The 11,566-nt window shown below is 32.7% G+C and overlaps 1 protein-coding gene across 2 annotated transcripts; it reads left to right on the plus strand.

The window, feature by feature from the left end:
- Positions 1–3,833: 3,833 nt before the first annotated feature.
- On the plus strand, positions 3,834–6,335 carry LOC105777681 (bifunctional bis(5'-adenosyl)-triphosphatase/adenylylsulfatase FHIT). Of its 2 annotated transcripts, none has more exons than XM_012601050.2 (5): positions 3,834–4,011; positions 4,095–4,205; positions 4,929–5,075; positions 5,785–5,883; positions 5,975–6,335. In XM_012601050.2, the coding sequence occupies exons 1-5, from the start codon at positions 3,889–3,891 to the stop codon at positions 5,978–5,980; spliced, it is 486 nt and encodes a 161-aa protein (XP_012456504.1). In that variant the 5' UTR covers positions 3,834–3,888; the 3' UTR covers positions 5,981–6,335. The 2 variants fall into 2 exon arrangements, with proteins under 2 accessions (XP_012456504.1, XP_012456503.1); XM_012601049.2 differs by having other exon boundaries at positions 3,839–4,011; positions 5,971–6,335.
- The last annotated feature ends 5,231 nt before the right edge of the window (positions 6,336–11,566 follow it).

An 11,566-nucleotide genomic window follows, 5' to 3' on the forward strand; every position in this document is an offset into this window, starting at 1 on the left:
ATATGCATGACTCCAAATCCAGTTTTTTTACAACGATGTTTACGACCATATATAATCGAGCCTAGACGGAGCATTCGAAGGTCTCTCATGTTCCATACGTACGAATGAGCCTACAAAATCATTGAAGATATGGCTATGAGCTCGTACATATGGCTTAATGAGAGGCTTATGTAAAAATTTAAGCCACCAATGATGAAAGCTATGAATGAAGAGAACAATGATGATAGAATCAAATGAATCTTAGAGAATCTCAACCGTTTGGAGACGCTCGTCAAGCTAACTAAAACAGAGCCTTATTCTGGAAAGCAACATGATGAGGCAAGCTGCGTAAATAATAGGGGTCGGGATCCTTATTCAAATAATTTCGATTGGAGAGATCATCCAAACCTCAAGTGGGGAGGCAACTAAGGAGGCACGAATCAAGCTCAAACTCAACTGAATCTTTCTTACCAACCTTCACTAATACATTAACGAACCATGAAGGAGGAGACGCAAACAATGAAGATGGACATTCGACAAGTCCAAGAAACATGCGGCTTGATTACAATTACATATTTACTACAATATGGGCACATTTCCCAACATCTACGACGCCCTGTATTATACCCACGATTTTTTAAAGACCTTATACTTATTCATGTTTGAGGATTTTGACATAGAGGGTATTATCGACTCCTTGACTACTTGATGTTGGGCTATGGTGAGTGGACACACCAAGCGAACTCTGAGTTGCCATTGAAATTTAACACCAATCATGTTCCTGATAGCCAAGTTGTGGATGCAGTTTATTTGCGCCCGCATAACGGCGACCCATAATGCCTCTAACGTTACCACCTCTCGAGTGGTCATGCTTTACTCTATCTCGTAAAGACATGAAATTTGTGTAGGCCACTAGATCTACGAAGGGATGCTTAAGTGCATACGACATCGAAAACAAAGTACGTACTTTCCGCATCTGATTATCACCTTATGTCACTGAGCCAATGTCCACATGTCATCGATCAAGCCATTCATGAGACCCACTAGGAGCGTGATTAAGGATAACTTGTATGGCTAGTTCATCAAGTTCCAGCACAAACAAAATTAGGAGAAAGAGCTCCAAACTAAACATAGGAGTGACACTCAAGGGCCAACGAAAAGGAAAGGGTATTCATAACAGTTTCCCCTCGAGAAGGAATAGTCTAAACAAACATAATTGTCTCTTGGATAGTCCCTATTAAAACCTTTTTCAATCCTTAGGTTCCAACTAATCCCTCTTTACCGGCTTGATTATTCGGTTACATTATATTAAACCTCCTCATATGTCTATGATTCCATCGAAACCTTATACTGAGAGTGGATTTATCGTTATCCTCCCAAGATCTTTCTTTGATGTATAGAGTTTCTTTAGCACTTTCTTGTAGCCTTTAATGATAGATCCTTACCTTTGATCTTTGGGTAAGTCCTCTTTCATTTGCCCATATACAGGTCAATTACGACTCGTCATTCCCATAACTAATTCTAGTTAGGTTATTACCCTATTCCTTACCGGCCTTCTTGTTTAACATCTTGGTAGAATCTTCCTATTTCTATACTTTTTCCTATTTTCGACGTGATTTTCCATATTCACAGCCTGGCGGACCACCTACATTTATCGTCCTAGTAGACTCCATATGCTACCATAGCTGAGCTATGGTCTTACACTTGTAATCTCATATTTAATGTCTTGGTAGACGTCCACGTGTTTACTGTCTTGGTGAACTTAAAACTCATAGATTAAGTTTAGAAATTTTGACTTAATACTCAGTTTTCCAGTAACATGCAGAACCACCCAAAGGTTTTTGAAAATACTTAACTTTTTTTCTTAAATTTACGAGCACCAAAGGATTTAAAGTCTTACTAGTTCACTGGATTTTCTACTTTTCCGACTTAAACCTCTTGATCATCGTCCCATGCATAGCTTCCATAGCTATCTCTTCTTCAGAGCAACCAAGGAAGAAGATGAAGAAGATGAGAGAATGAAACAGAATTGAGAGGAATTCACCCTAGGAATTCACTTCTCAACTATTTATAGCCATTTATGCACAGTCTTCAACCGTATAGAAACCATCCATTGATAATCATTTTGTCTCGAGACCAACTGGTTTTAATCCAACCGAACTAGCATTGGATATCAATCATGTTCTAACCAGTTACTAACTTTTCCTAATTTTTCACTACAGGCCACCAATTTACGGCTTTTTTCATTTTAACCCTCAATTGTTCCTAATTTCCGGAGTTAAAGGAAATCTAGTGTGACAAGTTCTAAATTTCTATATTGTTTTCAACTTTTTTATTTATAAAATATTATTTATTTCAAACATTACTTACATTAAATATGTTATATATTTTATTATTTATTATTTATTTTAATCTAGAAAAATTAAACATGTGAAATTACATGCAACGCCATGCGCCATTAGAAACTAGTATATATAAAAGTACAAGTTTTAAAAAACTTTTAAATGGCGAGAATACCCTTTACTTTCCATCATATTACTAAATTCACATTTTTTAAAAATGAAGTAAAATAGAAGTTGAGATAATTATATATTTAAAATAATTATAATTTAATCAGAATTATTACATATTTAAAAATATTAAAATTTAATTTATACTTATTAGTTAAAAATATTATTCTAATTTTAAAATAAAATTAGGGGTGAGCGTTTGATTGAATTGAGTCAAATCGAGTGAAAAAACTTCGAGTTAAGCGAGTTGGCAAATCATATTTTATCATCCTAACTCAATTTGAAATTTTTTCGAACCGAGTCTCCAAATCAAGTCGAGTGAAATGTTATTCAAGTCGAGTTGAATCAAGTAAAATTGTTCGAGTTAAATTAAAAAATTAAACATGTCAAATTAAAATTTTGTTACAAATTACAATATAACTAATTCCATGTTAGAGCACATAAATTTGAAACCATATATATTTGAAAATATTTTCAAAGGAAAATAATAAAAATAAGATACTTTATGATAAACTTGAATCATTAATTAACTTATTTAGGTCCTAAAATTATTATTTTAGAAATTTTAGAAATTTTAACTTTCTTTATATATTCTTTAGGATTTTTTAAAAAATCATAATTTTTGAAAAATATAAAATTTGGAATTTTATAAATATTTTAAATTTTAAAATTATTTTGAATTTTTAAAATTATTTTAAATTTTTTTTGTAATTTTTGTTGAGAGATATCAATTTGCGCATTTTCAAAATTAACAGGGACCAAAGGGGTATTTACACCAATCTGCTATTTAAATTACTCGAGTTATTCAAATTGTAAAATTCAACTCGACTCGAACTTCGAAACTCGAAAATCAAATTACTTATTCGAGTTTACTGAATAACTCGATTCGATTAACTCAAAATTTGAAAAAAAAATTGATTTTTTCGAATCGAAGCAAGTTTTGCTCACCCTTAAATAGAATGATTACTTGAATAGAATTCTAAACGTCTTAATTATCACTTAATTAATATATAAGAGTTAATTAGGTTAATCAATTTTTTTCAATAATTTTTTTGCATTAATTACATAAAGTAAAATTATAACATAGGTTGAGTATAATAAAAATACTTTAATTATTATTGAAAATTTTGTATTGTAATATTTGAAGTGATAAGTTAATATAATTTAATTATATTTAATAATTCAAATAAAAATTATTTTACAGTAATTAAAAATATAATATTTAAAAATTAATTAAATATTAAACGTTTAAAATTACATCAAGGGATCATCATAAACTAGCTTAAATAAAAAAGAGGCTGCCATTTGAAAATTTAATAACTTAACAATTTAGTCGTAAGTCCCACACGCAAATCGAACATGACCAACGAAAACCTAAAAAGACCAGGGAAGTGAATAAATGACAAAGTTGCAGCTGCTGTATCCTCTAGGGTTGGGTCTGGGTGGGCCTTTCTGCTTTATCAATTTTTGTAGGAGAGGCTTCCAAACGATCCCGTTGTCCGGGGGCGCCTCCCCTGCCAAGGCAAGTGCCAAAACCTACTCCAGTTGTACTGGTATGCACCCAAAAGTAAAGTATTGGTATTACAATAAGTTTGTTGCCTGCAGATGTCAACGGAGTTCTATTCGTTCGGGCCATATAAGATAGACCCCAAGGAAGTCTTCTACTCCACCCCCCTTTCCTATGCCATGGTCAACCTCCGTCCTGTTGTTCCTGGTAATTACTTCTTCTAATTAGCCGCCAACCACCACGCTGTCCTGCAATCATTTGTCAATCTTCGTTGATTTCCCCTTTTATTTTTCATTTGCAGGTCATATCCTTTTTCACTCGGGCATTTAAATCCAATCATTTTGTGTTATATGTATATGATTTTGGCCTACCAATAGGAAGAGTAGTTTTCTTTCCAATCATTAGAAATTGTCTTCTGATATGCCTGCTTTCATATAAACTACTAATCCGCAGGACACTCATTTAGTCTTGATATTAAACATACTGTACCTCCGAGATTGAGCACTCATGGAGGATTTTTTTTTTTTCTTAATCCTAATGATGGGGCTGTCTTATCCTATTGTTTGTTGGTAAGACACAATGTCTTAAAACTGTTCATATGGAAACTTGCGACTGAAAAATTTTGTTTTAGGAAGCATCCAGCCTGGGCAGTGAAGTGTTGATGGCACGTATGCAGACACCCATATATGTATGTATGGATTTTTGTATGTACGTAGAATTCATGAACAATTTTAGGAAGATGCGAAAGAAACTGTCTGACAAAATTGTTTTAACTATATATATCCAAAACATTACATGCTAAAATGTTCTCGAAATATATGCTGCATTTATTTAATCTAAGTGGGAATGATTATGATCGCATTTGTTAGGAAACCATGAATATGCATACAAAGAACATTCATGCTTGAATTTGGTTTCTTTAACATTGTCTACATGTACTTGTCTGCCCAAGGCGTGAAGTTAAGCGATTTGCTGATCTCACTGTTGAAGAGACCCAAGATTTATGGCTAACAGCTCAGAAGATTGGTGGAAGACTTGAGTGCTTCCATAAGGCGTCATCACTCACTTTTACCATCCAAGTAAGAGAGAATGGGACTTGATATATTACTTCTGATCAAGTGTACATATGGTTTTTATGCCTCAGTGTTGTCATAGTAGATGAAATTGTTTTTTCAATCATATTGTTGCTTTCATATTATATGTTGGCCCTTTTTTAATTTTATTTACCGTCCCTGTCTGTATGTAGCAGAGGTGATTAAAATGTGGATCCCTTTGTTCATGGTTTTATTAATCTGATGTTCTTTTTTGCTAACATTTTGTTTTTCCTTCATGTTTTTGCTTCCAAATCTTGCATATAATGTCTTTCACCGAGATGCCTTTACTAGAGTTTGGTTTTATTATTTTCCTAAATTTGTAAAATTTACATCCTAATCATAATTCTTTTGGCCAAGTCAGCCCTTTCAATTTGGGATGACCTCTACTTTGGTATTTGTGATTTTAATTTCAACTCTTTCCATGCCTTGGCTGTGTACCTCACGTTAACTACTATATCCCATTTCATGTTTTAGTTAATGTTTTCTCATGCAATAACCAACAATTCAGTGTGTTTAAGTGGTCATTTGAGAATGAAAAATATGCTGTATTATAGAAAATTGAATGGGAGAATGTTATGGTTTGATACTGTGGAAGTTCTTGTTCTCACCTTGTGTTAACGCTGCTGCTGCTTGGTAAATAGCAATTTTTTTTTATGGATCAGTAAAGACTAGCATGTGTTGGTTTTTACTGTAGGATGGGCCAAAGGCAGGGCAGACAGTTCCCCATGTTCACATTCATATACTTCCAAGGAAAGATGGTGACTTTGAGAGGAATGATGAAATTTATGATGAAGTAAGATGGATTCTCTTATTAGCTTAGCATTTATTATCTATAAAATTTGATATCTTGTGTTTTATCTGTCTGCCGTTCATGGTGTAGATAGATGTGAAAGAGAACGAACTGAAGGAAAAGCTCAACTTAGATAAAGAAAGGAAGGACAGAAGCCTGGAAGAGATGTGTAAAGAAGCTGAGGAATACAGGTCTCTTTTCATCTAGCAATCTTAAGCCTGACTGTTGTGTTGCATATGTACCAACTGCAGTTTTCATTCACGTGCCTGGATGAAGAATATTATGTAGTTAGTTTATATTCAGTATGTAATTACTGTGGTCATCATTTATGTGATGAAATAACCAAACATTGTGTGAAACAGTGAAAGTGGTGTAAGTGGAGGAAAAGGGAAAAACAAAGGAAAGCCTGAAAGGGAAGTGCTTCAATGAATTATATTTTGCTTTGTTTGCATGAACTAGATTTAGCACTCCTTTTCGTGGTTTTTTTTAAAAAAAAATTAATTTGACTAATATTTTGAAATAAAGGGGAAAAGTAGAGAAATGTTGAGAAATTTTTTTCAATAAAAAAAAAAGTAATTTTCTTTTAATCGTAAGACATTTTGTGTTGGTTAATTTATCTTCCACGACACATAGTAAAATGATCCGTAAATAATTTTTCGTTAAAGAAATGCACTCTAAAATAAATAAATCCTTGATATTCTAGTTCTTCAAAAACTAGTTGCTACTAAACTTTTTTTAGTGGCCTTTTGGGTAAAGCATTTCAAGGTTTCTAATTATATCATGTAATTTCATCAGAAACGGCATGACTAGAATCGGCCACCATCTTTTAAATAAAAAATAGGGTTAGATCGGATCAAAAACATCACACTATCACAGGTATATGTGGCATGTATATACTAGACACAATATGCACTATGTTAGTCCTAGAATCGACTAGACCATAGCTCTGAAAACACTAAATGTAATACCCATAACCTGATCCGGTTGTCGGATTCGAGTTACGGAATGCTACAATCATAACTAGAGTAAAACACATTCAAAATCACATTGATTATCTCAAATAAACATAAAATACTTCATAAATGCATAATTATTGTTCAAACTTAACAAAAAACATCCAAATATAGTCAATTTAATTTATGATTAACAAATATGTCATTTCTCAGATCATATACGGGCTTATGTATGTTAACAATACCATCCAAAATTTAACTAAGATTAATCTGCCACATTTTAAAAATTTCAGTTCAATTATAAATTAAAACAATTCAAAGCTCAATTTAATCATCATAAATCAATAGTCAATCATTATTCATAGCATATATGTGAGAACGGAACTTAAATCGGGTCCACGAGACCTTAAAAATAATTTAGAAATAACCAGAGATTAATTTGAAACAAAACAGAAAAATATAGAAAATTTTGGAAACAATGGTCACATAGCCGTGTGGTCAGGTCGTGTGACAGAGCCCAGATTGTGTGGCTTAGAAACATGGTCATGTGGCCAAATCATGTACAATTCAGAATAGGGTCACACAGTTATGTCGCTAGGCCGTGTAATAGCCTGATGCCGTGTGGAAAAACCTGCACTTAAATTCAATATGACACACGACCATATGGAGTGACCATGTGCAACACATGGTCGTGTGATAGGCCATGTCCTAGGCCGTGTGTTGCTAAAAGACTTCATTTTCAAGCCAAAACAACCATCATTACTTAGACACCAAGCTATATCATTTCCAATCAAAATCACTTATTCAAAAACACATAAAACACACCAATTCATACAGCTTATGTACCTTACCAATGTGCCCTCATTGACACCACAATTTAAAATATAAATAACAACCTTACATACCAAAGTTATAAACAACATAATAGTTTCATTTAAATACCAACAAACTTTCCATTTCCATAAACCAAAACCAAAAGTGACCATTTCTAGGTCTATCCACAAGCAACACACCAAAACAAACTATCATTTATTTCACCAATTACCAAGTTATGCATGTCATTCGTAAAGTTCAAATCATCATTTTCAAACATATTCAATAAGGTATTTCAACTATATACATCACATTCACAAAAAGTTCATTATAACACATGAACTTAACATCATAAAACAACTTTAACTTAATTACAAACTCATCTATAAATCTAAATCTATTAACTTCAAAGCCCTATATACACGCCACAAACCAAAATAATCAAATAAAAAACTACCAAAACAAAAGTTGGATAGTGTGAGGTCCGAAGTTGATCCGTCTTACCGGTTCTGCAAAATGATAACTACTAAAAGACAAGAACAAATCAAGTAAGCTTAAGAATCTTAGTAAGTTCATAGATAAAACTCAAAATCAACTTACCTCAATTTAGATTTGAATACAAAATGAACTTAAATTATTTAATCCTGACAACCATTTACAAGATCATATAACATTAGTGTTGAAACATTTCTTCGTTTATATATTTGATATCCACAATGGTTCAAACCAAATTCATTCATATATATAAACATCTCAATTTTTCATCACATCTGTAATATAATGAAACATAATGATACGATTATTCTTTTACAACATTATAATGAATATAATCCAAATCTATCAAATAGTTTTAACATTATTCAAATAATTTCATAGCCCGATGAAATATAGCAACATGAATTGGATAGTCGGGTTCCCCAAAACACACTAGAGAGCATCGAAGTGCAAATAGAGCCACCGAAGTGCAAACAGAGGCACCGAAGCATAATCAGAGGCACTGAACCGTAATCAGAGGCACCGAAGCACAAGTAGAGGCACCAAAGTGTAAACAGAGGCACCGAAATGAAAACAGAGGCATCGAAATGCAATCCTATACAAGCGCACATTCTAACCTTATTGGCATGTCAATCATATCCTAATCGTTTACTACGTTCAAACGAACATTTTAACTAAATTCATTACATTAACAAATAGGATGCACTTCCATAATAACCATACACATACTGTAATCCATTAAATTCATTCCAAGATCATATAATTCATATTTCATGACTATTTCCCAACTTTCAAGTACGTACACGTTCACTTTATACTTAATTATAAACGATTTATAATCAAAATTCCAATACCCAATATTTATCCACTTTTCAATTTAAATAATTTCAATCAAGCATAAATTATAAACATATATATATATTTATCCATCTATATTAAAAACTTATCAAAATACGGTAGCTATCCACACACGATGACAACTATTCAACAACTTTTTCTTTCCTACTTTTATCAACCAATCAATCCATTTCTTGATCTAAATATAATAATTTTTTCAATTAAACAATTCAATATCATAATATATCTAAATTTACATTTTCCCTTTAATAACATTTTATACTTTTATCCCGAACTTTTACATTTCTTTCAATTTAGTCTATAAAGCCGAAACTATTAAAAGTTTCACATTTAACCCTAATATCCATAAATGAATTTAACAACACCCTATACAGCCTTTATTCATTCAAAAATTTACAATTCAATAGGTTAAATTTTACAAATTTTCATATTAGTCCTTACTTATTGGTTAATTTGTCCCAATTTAGTTATCTTTAGCACATATTTTAGCATTTTCAATTCAGTAAATTGCATTTTATAACTCAGTGGATCTTAGCCTATTTATCCTTAATTTTGTCATGTTTTGGTACCAATTTCGCTGCATAAGTGTTTTTAGATTGCACCCAGAATTGTCGCCGCACCTGACAGCTGCCTAGATAAGAACAAAAATGTGTGAGCTATCCAGTCTAATATAACCAACTTGTACGTACAGAGGCGCATGATTCTGATGAAAGGACACCTGTGCTATTGGGAAGAATATAAATATTCACGTGAAAAGAAAAAGAATGGGCTTTTTGGGGGTATCATCTTCTTTAACCTATCTTTTGAAGCTTTTCAGCTATGGCAGCTTAAGCCTCCTACGGGTGAACCGACGTGAAAGGGATGCAAATTAGCTTTTGACGAGAAGCCCTGAGTGCGACACAAGAGAGAGTTGAGAGATCAAGTCGATATTTTTTAGGAATAGTACTCTCCACTTGTTTCTTCTATATTTTTTTTTCTAAACAATGGTGATTACTTTCTATTTCATGTTTTTATGGAAGTATGCATGATTTCTAGGTTAAATGTTATTTTATTGAATCTTGTTTCTACTATTTAATCTTTGGGTTTGAATATTTTTAGCATGGAAGTGTTGTTGCGGTCATTGACACTGGAAAGTACAGTGATAGTTCAAGCTAAGAAGCATGACAATGGAAGTTGCTTGAGGATTAGAGGAATTTAATCCACTTGTTCTTAATAGTGTTCCATTGCCATCATCGAAAGGTGTGGCTAATATGCATGTTTAAGTCTTAGATTAAATACAAAAGTTAAGCTTGGTAAGATATTCATTGCAATTTAATGCATTGACAATCACCTATCATTTTATACCTTGTGAGCACTTAGAATTCTTTTGAATATTCATGTTGGGGATCCCAGTTTATCATTATCATATTTTATCTTATTGTTTTCAAGTTATTTCTTTGACAACTACTCTCACAATTTATCTCATTTCTATCTATTTATTGCACTGACATTGATAGACAAAAGACAATCATCCTCGTGGGATCGATATCTGACAGACTCATATCTGTCTACTATACTTGCATCGACAGTGTATTCTTGCACATTATTACTGTGACGTTAAACAGTCGATCAAGTTTTGGCGTCGTTGCTAGGGATGACGTTTGTTTGATGTTTTTTTTGTTTTTTTTTATTTCATAATAGTTGTTACTAACTTGTTTTCTTTTTGTCCCTATTTTCACATTTTATTTTAGGTGTTGTATGACCCGAAGCAAGGAGTTTATTGCTGATTTTGATCCAAAAATTGAAAAAATCATTCGGAAGAGACTTCAAGAATAAAGGAATATGGCTTTACCATGAAACTAAGAAGTCATGCCCCCGATACAGCACCAAAATGCTAATGATCCACCTTTGCCTCAAGGCGCTCAAATACAAAACAAGACTATACGAGATTTTGTAGTACCTGTCTTAGATGACTTACAACCGGTAGTTGTTAGGCCAGCAATCCAAGTTGGAAATTTTAAACTCAAGCCATTAATGTTTCAAATGCTGAATTCTAATGAGTAATATGCTAGACTGCCACATGAGGATGCACGAGAACATCTTAAATCATTTTTATTGATTTGTGCTTCCTTTAGTCAATAAGGCATTTCTAATGATGCTTTGAAGATGCAATTATTTCTTTATTCCTTGCAGGAAAGAGCTCGTACCTGGTTCCTTGGGCTACCTACTAGATCAATTACTTCTTGGAATACACTAGCAACATAGTTTGTTTTGCGATTTAACCCGCCGACAATGAATACTCGTCTCTGAATTGATATTACAGCTTATCATCAGCTAGATGATGAGAATCTTTACACCACATGGTAACGTTATAAATATTTGCTTCAACGTTGTCCCATGCACAACATTCAATGGGAAACACAAATTAAGATTTTCTATAATGGGCTGAATTCACAACAAGGAATCTTGTCGACACATTATCCAATAGTCTTTTGTTGGATTATACTTATAATGATGTTATCTAAATTCTTGAGAGAATTTCTCAGAATGATTATCAATATCCTATCTCTAGAGTTGCACAAGCAAAA

The sequence above is a fragment of the Gossypium raimondii genome, chromosome 10 (assembly GCF_025698545.1).
Source record: "Gossypium raimondii isolate GPD5lz chromosome 10, ASM2569854v1, whole genome shotgun sequence".
Lineage (NCBI taxonomy): Eukaryota > Viridiplantae > Streptophyta > Magnoliopsida > Malvales > Malvaceae > Gossypium > Gossypium raimondii.

Coding starts and splice junctions, on each gene's coding strand:
- LOC105777681 (XM_012601049.2), top strand. CDS start 3,889: ATGACAAAGTTGCAGCTGCTGTATCCTCTAGGGTTGGGTCTGGGTGGG. Junction 4,012..4,094: donor GGGGCGCCTCCCCTGCCAAG/GCAAGTGCCAAA, acceptor TGTTGCCTGCAG/ATGTCAACGGAGTTCTATTC. Junction 4,206..4,928: donor TCCGTCCTGTTGTTCCTGGT/AATTACTTCTTC, acceptor TAACATTGTCTA/CATGTACTTGTCTGCCCAAG.